The 16,922-nt window shown below is 35.7% G+C and overlaps 1 protein-coding gene across 2 annotated transcripts in view; it reads right to left on the reverse strand.

Annotated features, from left to right (window-relative positions):
• Nucleotides 1-1,152: 1,152 nt before the first annotated feature.
• LOC121727241 (lachesin-like) overlaps nt 1,153-16,922 on the reverse strand; it is a 45,018-nt gene continuing 29,248 nt past the window's right edge. Inside the window, exons 2-10 of one of the 2 annotated variants that reach the window (XM_042114960.1) lie at nt 15,491-15,588; nt 9,940-10,147; nt 9,004-9,162; nt 6,917-7,045; nt 6,416-6,553; nt 3,163-3,312; nt 2,200-2,232; nt 1,601-1,663; nt 1,153-1,382 (exon numbers count right to left, since the gene is read on the reverse strand). In XM_042114960.1, coding sequence (XP_041970894.1) covers nt 1,285-1,382; nt 1,601-1,663; nt 2,200-2,232; nt 3,163-3,312; nt 6,416-6,553; nt 6,917-7,045; nt 9,004-9,162; nt 9,940-10,147; nt 15,491-15,588 — 1,076 coding nt within the window. In that variant the 3' untranslated portion in view covers nt 1,153-1,284. Of the gene's footprint in view, nt 1,383-1,600; nt 1,664-2,199; nt 2,233-3,158; nt 3,313-6,415; nt 6,554-6,916; nt 7,046-9,003; nt 9,163-9,939; nt 10,148-15,490; nt 15,589-16,922 lie in introns of both variants that reach the window. The other variant, XR_006035635.1, reaches the window with a different exon arrangement.

Genomic DNA, 16,922 nt, shown 5'->3' on the forward strand with positions numbered 1-16,922 from the left:
GTAAACTTATAAAGGTGCATTCTCTTTGCTCACCGGGAGCATTCACTTGTAATGTAACATTATAGATTCGACTTTGAGCATTCCATAGCAAGCTGACTTCACTGTCACGTAGCGTTGATGTTACAAGTTGTATCAAGATATTACACATTGCATCATTACAAGGTGCGCATTGTAGCTCGGTTCTCCTCCCTCACTGATGTAATGCTCGACTCTGTAACGTGCCGCAAGCGAGTGCTCCCGGTGAGGAAGCACCTTTATTGTACTTGACGAACAATAGGTACAGTCGGCACAAAAACGATCTTTATTTTAATAATTCCTAAAAGAACATAGTATTTAGTAAATCGATTAATAGGATGTATTATATAACTGTTTTGACGCTAGAGCGCAGCACCAGCATAGACAGTAAACAAAAATTTTTGTTCGGCATTTGACAACATTTCCGTCAATCTTCTGATATGATATGTGCAACATGTCGGATTATAACAAACATTATCACACAAACAACTCACCATTTGTATGATTTTCAGGAACTACGCAGAGCTGCATTCGGACCGCAATTAAATGTCAAATCCGCATCAAAGCAGCCTTGTTTTTGCACCTTAGCAAACTTTTGCAAAAATAATAATTGACAAGAGGTATAGGTCTACCAGAATCTGTTGGCAATTTTTGACAGCAGATTTTCAAAAAATATCCTTGATCATTGGATAAATTTTTATATTTGCATGTTTCACGCACAGAATCAGCCGCTAGAAGAAAAAATAAGGATCAAAATGTTTTATTCTAATTACCCTGGTATTGCTAGAGCCAATTTATTTTCTCACTTTTTGCCATCAGATTCTGGTAGACCTATTACTGAGGCAGGAGCAATAATGCAATTTCTTTTAATGTTAGTACTGAGTATTTCAATTCTTTGCATTATTAAAATAAAGTTTTAAATCAAAACTAATTGATAAAGATTTTAAACTTTAGTTCCATATTGATAACCCGACAGTATAAAATAATATAAATAAAACTTGTTCTTTTTAGTAAAAAAAAAAACAATATTAACCTATAAGTACCGGATGTATAAGAACGAGCTACCCGTTTTTTTTAGTAAAAGCAAATAAAATTTTCCAATAGATACTAATTATTTAATATAAATCACTTAAAACATTAATATTATAGATCAGTGAATCACACTAGGTACCTTTATAATCCTTTGTGTTTTGAACAAAAATTATTTTACAATATCCTATTGTCTGAGAAAACATTTATCTGTTTATTACTGAATACCGAATAACAAATTTAAAATGTTAATTTTATAATAATAATAAACAATGGAAACAAAAGTCTTCTATAGAGCTGCTTAGACGCTCCCCTGTTGTAATCTTGCAATCTGAAATCTTAACAACGAATTTTTAATTAAAAACTTACCACAAATACGAAATTACTTTGAAGAAAGAGTTTTGTGAGTACAAACGAAGTGTATGTAACACAGACTGCTATAATTTCAGCAAACAAATGAAAACTAAATACAACGTATCATAATTTATATATTATTGAAAAGGGTTTAAAAACATATGTATTGTGTCTTCCATACGTGTTATATTGTGTTACTTACCTTGAGTACCATACGGTGTGATATCAGAAGACTTTTCCACCATGATGTTGAGTTTCTGAATAGCTGTAACAAAAACATTTTATTAAGAAAAATGTGTAAGACGGAATTTTTAGGGTTTATTTCTTCGTTTAAATTACATTCAATTATTATATTTAATTAAAAATAACTATACTTATTAAGTTATTATGCTTAGAGTTAAGCCACATTCCTCCGTGTCGCTGCGGCGACGCTCGCGCTCCGATATTTTGACAATATTATTTACGATATGGCACAATAATGCGTTGCATCGTCGGTCGCGGTGTTTTGATGTGTACGCGGCGTCGCACAGCATGAAGTGAAGGGGTAAGGGCCGAAACATAACCCCGTTGCGACAACGCACCGCCAATATTGGTGACAAAATTATTCCAAACTTAAAATAAATTCAAAAAAAATTGCGTTGTGGTGCCGCCACGTTATCACTATCTTCGATTATGTTGTCGCGCACCGCAGATTATTTCGCGACGACACAACGCATTGCAATTTGCATCACAAGAACGCAGTATTATCTTTGGATAAGAATTAGAAATATAATTTAAATTGAAAATATTTCTCATACGTACCATTTTTATTCTCCAGAGCAGGTGGTGGTATGGCTGTTAATGAATGAAAAATGTTAATTATGCATATATTCAGAATTAAAATCTAGTAAACGCTCTACAAAATTAAAGCTGAAACAAATATTACTTCATAAATTAGTAAATAACCTAACTACTAATCTTCACTATTACTGTACAATCTCCCCAGCTGCATTAGCATAACTGGATTACATTTCAAAATAATATGTAAACATAAATACATAACTTCAATTAGAAAATGTAAACTCAGTTCCGTGTAAACAAACATTTTAAACGGAAATGCAAAGGCAACTGTTGAAGAAAATGTAAGGACAATTTCTTAATTAAAAAGTAATTAATGTAGAAGGAGCTGTACCAGATGTTTAAGCTGAAAGTTTGAGCACAGTGTTCTCTAAAACAGTATTGAGAATATGTTCTAATTTACATTTATACTCGGTATAAGCAACGCTGCGGTTAGACGCTTCGCAAACTATGTGCACGGAAGTCTGTCGAAATATTACCGAATATCTTTAAGAGTTGATGAACACTTGCAACATAGTACAAATAAAGTCGATGAACCGAAAAGTAACACGCTTTGTTAAAAACAGCTGATACTCGTATAACAGTAGAAAGTTTTATTTTTTTCCAACTGATTGAAACAGTAAGCATCTATAATATTATTATATTCAATTTATAATATTATGTAGAAGGTACCCGAGAGATTTAATGATGAAGCTTTTCTCGCCGTCGCAAAAAAAAAGGTCAGAAATTCATGGTGTCGCTGAGATAAAACCTAGCTAGCTAAAGAAAAAAACTTGCTATCATTGCTGAGAAACCGAAAAAGACGCAAGACTGAGTTGCTCAAAGTATTTATATCTAACGAACTTGCAGCGCCTACGAGGGAACCAATTATGTGTAAATATTCAAGATTGTTTCCTTTAAAGGATAGTAAAAAACCAGGGTACTTACGGTATAACTTAATGGTGCCCTCGGTATCACCCAGGGCATTCTTCGAGATACACTTGTATGTGCCATAATCGCTGCTCGTTAGTCTCTTCAGCGGCAGCCGGAGAATAGATCGATACGATCCAGTTATCTTTAATGGCTCTATACTACCGCCTAAAACAAAAAATATATATTATTGTGTATTCAAAACACATTTTATTAGCACTGAAACTCTTTTCTTCGACATATAATAATGGACATCTATATAGTTTTTTCTTCCCTCCCCTTAAAACATTGTACTCTTACAATAAACTCCCTATTTTGATTGTCAGAATGTTGTTTCTTAACATAACAACTTAATAATAATAAATAAAACAACTTAATTTTATTTTTAGTTTTTCTTGCTTGCTATTGATTACAGTGTCTCATTTCTTTCTGACATCCATAGTTATGTAACAGTCTTACTTTGTCTGAATTTACCAGTGGTTTTGCTGTTAATAATTATATTTTATGCATGACGGTACTATTTACATAAACTTTAAATATCTCCATATGAATTATCAAAATGAGTTTAGCGGAGAGAGTAACAGACAAACAGACGGAAACACTTTCACATTTACTTTATTATGTATTTTAATTTTAAAATATATCTCTCGCGTTGACGATATTACTAAACAAGATCGGCAACAGTGAACAGCGAATATGCTCTATATTCAAAATAGACTTATCTCGTCATATCAATAGCTGCTCAGATCAATTACACCTGAAGAGACGTTCCCACCTGATGCCTTTACTAACCTGAACTAGAGGTCAGCTATTAAAATAATCGGCCAAGTGCAAGTCGGACTCGCGCACGAACCATTCCATTCCACGAACCACCACGGTTCCGTACCATTATAGAGCAAAACTAGGCCAAAAATTGTATTATTTGTATGGGAGCCCCACTAAATTTTTTATTTTGTTTTATAATTATTATTCAATTTTTGAGTACATACATAACTAAGGACTTTGAAAAAAAATCAAGTACTTACTTACTTGTTGCCATTATTGGTATAGAGCAAAAAAGACCAAAAAAATCACGTTTGTTGTATGAGAGCCCCCATTAAATATTAATTTTATTTTGTTTTTAGCATTTGTTGTTATAGCGGCAACAGACATACACAATCTGTGAAAATTTCAGAAGTCTAGCTATAGCGGTTCTTGAGTTACAGCCTGGAGACAGACGGACAGACATCGAAGTCTCAGTAATAGGGTCTTTTTACCCTTTGGGTACTGAACTCAAAAAATCATCTTATTTGAAGAATTATTTATATTTAGTTGACCTTTCCTTTTATATAACTGACCTATCTTCTGCCTTTTTATGTCATTTCTTAGTTATAAAAATACTTGATATTCCGATTTAAATTTTCTAATAATTATCTAAGAATTTTCTTTTTTCCCTTAATACGTCATTTCCTCCTTATACTCATAAAATAGTTTGATTTCAGTTTCTAATTTCTAAAGTTTCCAAGAATTGCATGTTTTCTTGCTTTTTTTTCTGTATTAGTTTATGAACCAATATGTCATGTAGAATAAGGCGAATCCAGAAAGTATTGTGCTTACATCTTATATTTGGAAAAAGAGAGCCTGATAAAAATAACGAAGCTTAAATAAAAATATTATTATTGATAGCTCTTATTATTCCAATTACCTTAATAGTTCTTGTGTTAATTTTCATTGCCCATACTTAACGGTAAAAGCTCTGACAGGGATTTTATTTTACTCATTAAAATAATTGATTGCGTTTGCATCTGAAGCCCGATCGCTTGTAAATTAATTAAAACTTTGTCCCCGAGCTTACGGGTTTTCGATGTGCTTTTGATGGTTATGATTTGATATCGAACGAAAACGATATTATTTGGGTAACACCTTCGAGGAAATAATTCGATTCAAATTATTTTGTTGTGCCTTACCAGTTACCGATTGTAAATAACTTAATTTTACTGATTGCCAATAATATTGATTTTGTTGTTGATTCCATTGTTGTCCCTATTATTCTGTACATTTTAGAATTCAAAATATTCTAATGATTTCCAAAGTGAATTAGTTTAACTACATCGATACGTTCAGATTCGTAAAGATTAATTTTAAACTATTGATAGCGGTGGATCAGCGCTTTCCCGCCGTTCAGATTTATAGAAACATAAATTATTCATTTGGCTCGAGAATTATTTGCTCGCAGTGATTCAGTAAGTAAGTGGAGTCAGACAGATTCATAAAATGAAACACGTTTATATTACTTGAGATGCATAAATGCAGACTACTTTTATCACTGCACTTTTAGAGTTGTAATAATATTATATTGATACTAGCTGTCCCGGCAAACGTTGTTGCCATATAAATTATTTGTAGTTGTAATGTACTTCTTTATCATTTTATTAAATATAATTTCAATTTACTCGGTTACATTGGTACTAGTTTATTTTTTAGTAATAATAATAATATCTATGGACGCTACACACCACGTCAGTCTGGCCCCGTGCTAAATACCTGAAGGACTTGTGTTACAGGTGCCAGACAACGGAAATATATTTAATACTTTTATACTATGCATATATTTAAGATTTTTATTATATCATACACATATTTAATACACATCCAGACTCGGGAACATTGAAAACTTTTTTTTTATTCCGTCGGCGGGATTCGAACCCGCGACCCCCGGCTTGAGCTGCCACACACTCAACCAATTGAGCCACAGAGGTCGTCACTTTTTTATTGAAGTCACTAAATAAGTATGGCACCATGGCAACGTCCCTTGCTATCACGTCACACAAACAATAATGGTCGCCGCCTGCAGTCTCGCATTGTAATAATTTACTATTATTTAATAAACAAATGTACTTATCAATATAAAAAGTACCCAGTAGCCGATTCTCAAACCTACTGAATATGCATATAAAATTTGGTAAAAATCAGTAAAGCCGTTTCGGAGGAGTACTATAACTAACATTGTGATACGAGAATTTTATATATAAGAAGATTGCTATTATATATACGTGTATTAATTTGTGTCATATAATTAGATGATCAGAAAATATATGATTATACTTTCTGTATAATCATATATTAACTATTAATATTTTTGGCCGCAACTCTGAGTATGTGTTAGAATATATTTTTGGAGTTGTGGCCAAAAAATAAATGTTTTAAGTAAAATAAATTAGAGAAACTTCGTAGACAATGTGTGAATGAATTTATCAAGTGACATACTCAAATCGCACGTTGAATCACTCACCAACAGGTACAATTTCCCCGCTGTCCCTGCTCCAGTAGCTGACGGGCTTGGGGTAGGCCTCCACCTCGCACTCCAGCACCAGGTCCGAGCCCAGCGGCGCCCCCACCAACTGGTTTCTTATGATTATTGACGGTGGAACTGTTGAGATTGTTTTATGAATTACAGTTTTAAATAATGGCGTAGGTTGATAGAAACATAATCAGAAATATCAAGAAAAGGCACGAAATAAGTTTCTCTTAGTTCGAGGCATCGTATATAAAAAAATATTATTATTTTGACCTCAAAATACATGGCGAAGATGGTAGTATTATATTAATAATATGTTCCCAACTATTATTGTTTCATACTGAAATTACTAAATATACACATTAACAACGCCTCGCAATATACACCCAATATTAACCTTTTGAATATTAACATTAACTGCACTTTCTCAATTGCTTTCTATAATACGAAACTGTTGAGCACAAAGTTAACATGATAATAAGTGAGATAACTCACACTCCACAGTAAGCATGATCCGCTTGCTAACGGTGGGCGGAATGCCATTGGAGGCGATGCACAGGTACGCGCCCGCGTGTGCTCGCACCACGCGGCTGATGTTCAGCACTGGACCCTCGTACGATGACACTGCAAAACAACTTATTATAAAAACACACTCATCCATCACCTACTCAAAGGTAAGAATAATAATCGACGACCTCTGTGACTCAGTTGGTGGCTTGTTGGTAGCTCAAGCCGGGAGTCGCGGGTCCGAATCCCGCCGAGGTAACAAAAAGTTTTCAAAGTTCCTGGGCATGGATGTCTATTAAATATGTGTATAATATGATAAAAATCTTAAATATATTATGTATAGTATAAAAGTATTAAATATATTTCCGTTGTCTGGTACTTGTAAGTTGTAAAACAAGTCCTTCGGGTACTTAGCACGGGGCCAGTCTGACGTGGTGTGAAGCGTCCATAGAAAAAAAAATGAGTAAGTATAGTCCGCAAACTTCGCGAATCGCAGCAGCAAGGTTGAAGGATTTTGCAGTGTTCGTCAAGCCTTGGAAGTATTTTGGTTCATGACGAAGAATTTGTAACGACTATTCGTTGCTGTTCACGCGCAAGTGTAAAACCGATATTTTTTTTTATTAAAATATATTACGTAATACACTTTTTTTTCAAAACAAAAAAAAATGTCCCATATTTTATGTTAGAGCCGGGACACATAAACACGATACGACCTCCTGTCGTACCACGTTTCACGATGCGACGTCGTGTAGTGGGAATCCACGACGAGCATCGTAAAAAACAACGACGCGACATCGTGACGTAGAAACTCATCTTCAAAGATGAGTTTCTACGACGCGACGCCACGTCTTAGAAACTCATCTTTGAATTTGCACGTGAGTTTCTACGACGCGACGTCGTGCCGTGTATGGTGGCACGTTACGACGTCGCGTCGTAGTTTTTTACGATGCTCGTCGTGGATTCCCACGACAAGACGTCGCATCGTGAAACGACGTTGCGTCGTGGTACGACACGACGTCGTATCGTGTTTTTGTGTCCCGGCTCTCACTCAATGTTATCCGCCACACTTTTAATGTTATTGGTTATTTGAAATTGCTACATAGTTCAGAACTGTTATAGCGTGTAGAGTAGTTGGGGGGTTTGTCTACTCCATCAGGTTTAGTACACCGAAATGTTAGTGGGCTTGTTTATAAATTGATTAGTTGCACACCGCCGATTGCGGCGACGACGCCGACGATTGCAAATTGTATTCCAAATTGGTTCTCGCTTCGACTTATTGAATGTATCGGTTTCTGATTGCATAGCGATTTATTTCATTTTAAATCGAATTGGAAAAACTTAAGGTTATGTTCGTAAATCGGATATGTTTTTAGGTCGGTTGGATTAAAAAGTCCGTTACAGATGAGTCATCATTATTAAATGTTATTTATTTAAAATACTATTGACGTTTATAAATAAATATTTACAGGGTTTGTACTTTGTTAATTAAAGTAGCAATTCTCATTCCAGTAATCTCTACATAACAAATACTGTATAAAACATTTCCATTCTATTGCCTTCGACCAAATCCCAATTTTGTCGAAGGCAATAAAAAAATTCTATTTTTTGTTAGCCTCATCAACAAGAAAGATAATAAAGTCAATTACTAGAGACACGCATACGGTATTGCCTAAAATCTTAAATGCCAGGCGTTATAGCAGCGCAGCGGCGCGGAGGCGTCGCAATGTAAAGATCTACATTGCTGTGCTTACACCGTGCGCAGTGTTGTGACCTCCTCCAACGAGGTCTTTTAGCAGTTTACTTCAACTTACTTTTTACTTTCAGATTTTGAACAAACAAAAAAACTTAATTTTTTCCATATAAATATTATGCATTTATTATGTTTGTTTCTCTCTACAGTTGTAAAGAGAAAGTAAAGAGATTTTTTTTTAAATCTCTTCAGGTGTAGACTTGGCTGGTATGCGATAACACAGCCGGGCCGTAATTTGTAATATTAAAGGAATACTCTGTAAGACCTTATTACTCCTTACAGAGTATATACTTACAGAGTATTCCTTTAAAAAAAAGTAACTTACCCTGTACGCCGTCCGATATGGTAATGGGCTGGGAGTGTTCCCGGCGCCACGTAATCTGCGGATGAGGTGAGCCCGTCGCCACGCATGTCAAACTCACTGAAGCACCCTCCCGCACCGTCTGGTCCATACTCGTCCCGCGGTCCAATATATCGGGCGGAACTGTGACAATCGATATTATACCTTAAAACTTCTATGGGTAGTTCCAGATTTTTTTGTAAATGCTTTGTAGCAAAGGGACAACATCGAAAATAATATTATTAATATCTCTATCTGAAGATCATCGTCGTGGGATTCCTGTAACTCCATTATAATTCCAATAAGTAGGAATTCAGAAGATCATCTTTAAATTTCCAAGAATTATAATCCGACTTCGGCGCTGGTGCAGGCAGTAAAATCTTTTTGCATTTAGGTAGCACATTTTATTATTAATTAGTTTTTTATTGCACTTTTTGACTGCCAACTTTTCTCGAGTATCATAAAATACCTTTGCATAATTGAGATTCATTTTCACTTGGCGGTTTTTATAAACTAATTTACCGGCGCCGGCGAAACGACGTGTTAATATTAAATGATGTTTAGTTTCGAACCGCTTAAAGAGTACAATAGCTTCTGTACTACTTTTTTCTATAACATTGTGGTTTAATTAGGGTATCACATAATAAAGTTTATAATACAAGTATCTAGTACTGCAAAATTTTGTTATACTAAGGTTATACCCAGTATAATAGTTTTTGAATTATTTATTAGCATAAAACATCAAAGTATCAACCTATTCAATGATTGCAATATAAGCGGTAGAGCAATACTAATCTTCAAACTTTTAATTAAAAAGTATTCTCTATTTGAAAAGTATATTTTTTATTTATTACCAAATCAAATGTTTCATTAAAAAGTGTTCTCTGTTTGAAAAATACTTTTTCTATTTTCAAAACTTACCGACAATATCGAGGTAGCCGAGCTGGCTCTTCATGGGGTCGGTGTTGATCTGACACATGTACCAGCCGCGGTCGGTCTCTCTCAGCTCGCGGATGTGGAGGAACCACACGCGGTGGTCCGTGTGCGTGACGCCGACGCGCCGGCTGCGGGATATCACGTGCGTGTGGATGGTGAGGATCGTCTGCGTGTCCACCCGCAGCCACGCCACCTGAGGACAAGACAAAATATAGGAGTCCCAATGTTGGCAGTCATCCCACTATTAGCTCCATGGATTTTCATTTGCTATGAGTGTCAATAATAATAAATAGGAGTTTCTGTAGTGCCAGTAACGCGTGTTTTCCCCTCAATACTCACTTTGTGCAGGTAAAAGTCGGTAGTTTTACATTAAACTTTAAAATTTATGTATCTCAGCACGTACAGTACGAACTCTTAAAGTATATAAAAGCTAATAAGTAATTAGTTAATTCATTAAATTGCTTTCTTTGAACTTAAAAGTCACAAAAACGAAATCACTAATAATTAGTGTAGCGAGAGTAGGCAACACAGTCGGGTGACGGTTGCTAGGCGACGGACTGTGAGGGATCGGAACTTGGATCTTAACGATAATTGTATGTTTTGTAACCATTTCTAATTTACATTTTGTGGATTCTGTGGTAATAAACGATTGCACTGCATTACATTAGTCAAAAAATAACTCAACACGAAATCTTCTCAAAAACTATTAACATAATAACCCAAGAGGCAGCAATAGGCAGACGTTCGTCATTTTTTTAAGCTGAAAATTTTCCATTATATGAGTCCTATAGAGGTAAAAACGACCAGACACTATGGAGTTTCGGTCACTATTACTTTAGAAGGTTTCCAGTTCTGCAGGTCTATCTTACGTTCAATAAAGTTTAAAAATCAATAATTTATCTTATTTTCTTGCGATATCTGTAATAATCTCATATCCCAGATTTTTGTGACAATTGCTTCCAATTTCCAGACATCGCAAAATTTTGGATTTTATTTGAGTTTCAGGTGGTCTGGCAGGTTCTTAAAATAATAATTTAGCTTTCTGCTTCTTTCTCTGCTTTCTATATCTGTTTTCGCCATCTATCAGCAAAAATAACAAACAAAACGCTACTTTTGGGCGAGATCAACTCCATAATGTGACCGACACTACAAAAATATTTTTTAGAGTTTAGGTGTTATAAAAAAAGATGACAAGTTTTTAATACCGGTATCATTTGAGTAACGCCATCACGTAGGAAAGTTTCTAATTTTGTTGATGTAAAAGTAATGTTACTGTAGTTATAGACAAAAGTAATGATTTTTATGTAACCGACACTACAACTCGACTCTGTGATCTTACAAGCCTATTATATCTTTATAAAAATGAATTTTCTCGAATCTCAAAAGCTATATCTATTTATGTATTTATATATGTATTTATTTGTTTGAACAATCAGTGTGTAACAAAATATGACAAGAATTTAAAATACATAACGTGAAAACTAAGTCAGAACTTCATCACACAAAACCACACTCAGCCGAGTTCACGACATCATCTCACAAATGACAGCTTTGCTAGAAAAGTAATGCTTAGAAATTGTTGCTTCTATAAAATTTTAATAGTGCCATAATGTTGGACTATATTTAAGTATTTTTAATACCAAAATCGGGTATTTTATTTTTTAGTTTATGGTAGACTTTTACATGGAACTGCCCTGTAGCATATTATTCGGTTGAGTGTTTCAACATTTTTTTTGTACAAAATAAGGGGGCAAACGTGCAAACGGGTCACTTGATGGAAAGCAACTGCTGTCGCCCATGGACACTCATAAGTCATAACCTTGGAAGATCTACAGGTGCGTGGCCGGCCTTTTAAGAGGCAATACGTTCTCTTCTTAAAGGTTTGCAGGTCGTATTGGTCAGGAAAATACTGCTGGCCACAGTTCGTTCCAGAGATTGAAATACAATAAGTGTCAATAACAGGACTTTCTGTAGTGCCAATAATCGCGTGTTTTACCTTAGCAACACTGAATTTAATGATATGTAGCATATTATTCGGTTGAGTGTTTACTACGTTTAAATAAATTAAGACTTAAGACTTTAAGGCTGGTATAAATAGTCAGTACTCAAGATGCATCTCGGTCTTAAGATACGGTTCAGGCTCTGTGATTGGTTGGCTGTCAAAATTTGGACCAATCACAGAGCCGAACCGCGTCTTGAGACCGGGTCGCATCTTCAGTACTGACTAATATACCCTATACCAAGCCTAGATTACAAACGAATAATCTAAAACTACCGTCAGAATTTTCTACGGCCTACATGGTATACGCCACTGAATACAACTAAAGCTCCCGCCTTAAAGTAAGTTCGCTCAACTTATTCGAAATAACGCACATTTAACTTGTTTAACAACGCGACGCGTAGATGCATTTCTAAATTTGTACTGAATTGACAGATTTGGGGAGCATGACGTCTTACATATATCTGTCAAATCCACAGATTAGAAATGCATTTACCTACGCGTCGCGTTGCGGTCTGAATTGACCCTAATAAGTTGCAATTTGCAACACTCAATTCCGTTCAAACCTTTTTTTGAAACTAACCAAATCAGCCGCGATGCCTCTACTAGAGTTAATAAATTATTATTGTCTTCTTCGATTGAACGTTATGTCTAAATCTGGAAATAACCAATTACCAAAGCCATTGGTAACAAAGTAACATATTATTAATATCAATGTGTAAATTGGTAAAACGTGCATCCGAAAGTTTGGTGCGAATGAGACAAATTGATCCACAAGCAGTAATTGCCAAAGAAGGCCTTGGGCAAATTGGACTTTGGTGAAAATCCTCAGACAAATAAACTTCGATATTATACTTTTCATAACACTAATACAAGTACATAGTTAAGCACAAAAAAAACACCATTCAATATTTAAGCACAAAAGAAGTGAAGTTACAAATGCAACCTAGATGAACTGAGAATGAGTTCTCAGCGGTGCGATTTTCATCGTATGCCTGGTCAGCGGCCACTTTGCCGATAGTACATAATTAAGTACACGGTATGAGCTTGTAAAATACTTTTGTCAGTTTCAATTATTTTATCCGAGTACTTATTATGATTGAAGCATTTTTATAATTAAAAAACTGTTTTGAATAAAATTTCCAACAAAATCACAGCCAGACAAAAAACATTTATTTAAATTCGAGAATAAACGGTTTTTCATATTGCATCTATCATAAAATGATATTTACACGAAATAGCTAATATTCAGCTTCAAATGGAATTGCCATTAATTAAATATTTTGGTTGGCGCGCACCTCATCACAGTTCGCGTTAACACGATTTAACATTTATTCCAAAGTCAACAACTCCCTGTACATCGGGAGTTGATTTTTACAATTTATCCGGTGCTATCAAATTCATGAATGAAAACTACATAACTAAAAAGTCGGACATAACTAAAAAGAATATAGAATGTTGGCGTTCATTTTTATTTGCGTATCAAACAATGTCGCTAATCAACGTAAGTTAGATAACGAATTCTGATTGGTTTTTTGGCTTAATGCTATACTGCAACCCTCCGAAAATTCTGAGCAAACGAAGCAAAGTTGTCGTCGTAATTCAACATTTAATTTCGTCCAAACCATTTCCAGTCGATAAGTTTATTACATAATACGAGAATTATTAAAACCAATGTGCACCTTTTTACTTGTAATTATACTTAAAATCTATGCAGTTGCTTGTATTAGTAGCATATTAGTATGTTACGTATTTAAGGGCCTGTTTCACCACTTCCTGATAAGTGCCGGATAGGATTCTCCTTTTTATTATGGCGGGCCGGATAGGCTATCCACCGCTTAACTTGACAGATAGAGTATAGATAATCTGTCAAAAACGTTATGAATAGCCTATCCGGCACTTTATCAGGCAGTGGTGAACCTTAGAAAAAAAAACAACATAAGTATTGTAAATTGTGACAAATAATATTTTATTCGTTTTACCTTTACCTAGTCCTAGCATAAATATAGCAATATTAGCAAACGAATTCAACTGTAGGTTTGTGGAGCTCCGTAAAACTAAGATAGGGATAGAATTACTTGTAAAAGAAGTATAAAACTTTTGAAATGGAAACTATAAAATAGTTTAATGAAGTTGCACGGACAGAGATGTTCTTGTACCAAAAGGTTATCTTGTACGAACAATATAGTTTCTGTTCCTACTTCCTACTTTTACAAATGAATTTTCTAATACATTTACTTGCAATTTATTGCAGTGTATATCGATCGTTAACTATCTATTTAATATGTTTTATTTCTAAATTACAGTCACTTGTCTCTGTTTTAAATAATTATATTTTTATATCATTCAAGTTTCTTAAAAGAGAAAGGCAATACGTAACCGAAGGACTCGGTTACGGAGGACATTGCGGAACTTGTTTAGCTATATTTCTGTATACTATAATCTTTCTTATTCCATAAAATCTTACTCCTAAAACAACAAGTGAAGAAACTTCAGACCTAAAAAGATTTTGTGTGCGAGGCGAGACCGCACTAGGCAATACTACGCTGCAGCAGAGCGACGCGGCACTTCACAGTCCATAGTACTTGTTTCGTCTCGCATATCGCTGCTTAGGGCGTCTTGGCTAATACGATTTCATACGATAAAATATTTGGCCGTAAGTTATGTTACAGTAACAAAGAGGCCCACATAGCTCTCTTCATAGAATGAACTCAACACCACCTATAAACATCCGTGGCTTAATTATCGCCGAAACCAACGTCCGCTGTTCCTGGGACCAGAGCAATGCGACACCAATGTAAACACAGCGTCATTGTCGTCGCCGCCCGCACCAGCCGTCGCAGACGCCGGACTCGTCGCCCCGCGCCCCATACCCCTCCATAGTTTATAAGCAATAGTTAGGCCCACACAAGGCAGTTGATAGCCACCTCTTGCCCGCTCACTGTAACTCTGTGCGAAATTTAACAGTAATCTATAATATTATAAAATAGAGTTAAGATTTCGTTAAATAAACATTTTTAAGTAATTCAAGCGTTTGAATAACATCACTCGTGACGTGTCGCGTCGCTCCTCTGCAGTGTAGTTATGCCTAAGGGTCAATTCAGACCGCAACGTGACGAGGCGAGGCGCCCTAAATTTGTATGGATTTGACAGATGTCGTCAGCGTGAGACGTCTTGCGAATCTGTCAAATCCATACTAACTTAGAAATGCATCTACGCGTCGCGTTGCGGTCTGAATCAACCCTAATGCGGTTTACGGCCACGCAACATATTCATGCAGGATTAAAAATAATACTAAAACTATATCGCGGCCTTCAAGCTAGAAGGGCGTATAAAAAGTCGTTTTTTTTAAGAAGAAAATTGATGTAAGTGCAAAATTGTGAGTTCGAATAGTTAAAATACAGAAGATCATATTTTCACGGATTAAGGAAACTTTCATAGACACATGCAAATTTCAGTTGTCTTTAAAAAAACTACTATTTTTATACGCCCTTCTGGCTTGAAGCCCGCGATATAGTTACCACAACCAACACCTACCTTGTATGAGGAGAGGTTGTGGACGGCGCAGGCCAGCACCGCCTCCCGCGCCAGGGGGGCCGTCACGTTCTCTATGGGGCCGCTGAAGCCGGGCTCGTCTGAAAACAATCACACTATAAGCGACAATCTCATAATATACGTCGCCTAACTTACTAAAGACATGCTTATGTTAAAAAAAATATAAGAAAACGTTACGAAGCAATACATTAAAGTAAATAGTCAACTTGTATGACTCCGGCTACGAATACGAGTCCTTCCGATTTGGATATTTCGACATCTAGAAAGTCTAGACAGTTTGTGTCTGCGTGAGAATTCGATTGTTTTGATATTAACTGGAGACTGAGTTTTGCTTGGAGAATATATTGAATATCCAAAACACAGGATGTACATTGTATATTGAAGATATTGCATAAACGGAGACGTCGGATACAATTTGAACTTGCTTTCGACCAAGGTATTTCGAACCGATACTTTAATAGTTCTACATCGCACTCTTATCAACTGCAACTACGATTATTACGACGTCTATTCTACTATTTATCGACTATTTTACGATCGATACGACGTCGACTCATTTTATTACAACTTTTATTTCTTATAGTCGGAATAAAACTATATAATAGCCTTTTTATAAATCATGATTTTTAAAAATTGTTTTTATCTCAAACATTACGTTTTCCATTTGTAATTGGGTAATCTGAGAAGCTTGTTGACTGATTCAAATATTTTGTAAATAATAACGATGGAGCTTAGGGCTTTATTTGAATAAATGTTAAGAATTGAATTTCATTAATTACAATAAAGAATAAGGTTTTATATTTTCACATTTTAAACGCAGTTTGGTTGTTAAAATTAATTAGCGAAGTTAAGCCTGTACATAATTAATAAATTAATTAACGTGTCGGTGCAGCTGTAATGATTCCTATTGATAAGAATAATCACCTTGAAGCTAAGTTAAGTCTCCATCAGCTCATGTACTGATGTAAGAATTTTGTACGCACCAGTAGCTAAACAATTACGTTTCAATTCTAAATCTTAACAAAAGCTACGTGGGAGAGCCATGCTTCGGCACGAATGGGCCGGCTCGACCGGAGAAATACCACATTCTCACAGAAAACCGGCGTGAAACCGCGCTTGCGCTGTGTTTCGCTGAGTGAGTGAGTTTACCGGAGGCCCAATCCCCTACCCTATTCCCTTCCCTACCCTCCCTATTCCCTTCCCTTCCCATCCCTACTCTCCCCTATTACCCTATTCCCTCTTAAAAGGCCGGCAACGCACCTGCAGCTCTTCTGATGCTGCGAGTGTCCATGGGCGACGGAAGTTGCTTTCCATCAGGTGACCCGTTTGCTCGTTTGCCCCCTTACTTCATAAAAAAGCATATGTAAGCTATACACGCTACGGTCTACCGGAGAGGTCACCTGTGCAGGTATGC

The sequence above is a fragment of the Aricia agestis genome, chromosome 5 (assembly GCF_905147365.1).
Source record: "Aricia agestis chromosome 5, ilAriAges1.1, whole genome shotgun sequence".
Taxonomy (NCBI): Eukaryota; Metazoa; Arthropoda; class Insecta; order Lepidoptera; family Lycaenidae; genus Aricia; species Aricia agestis.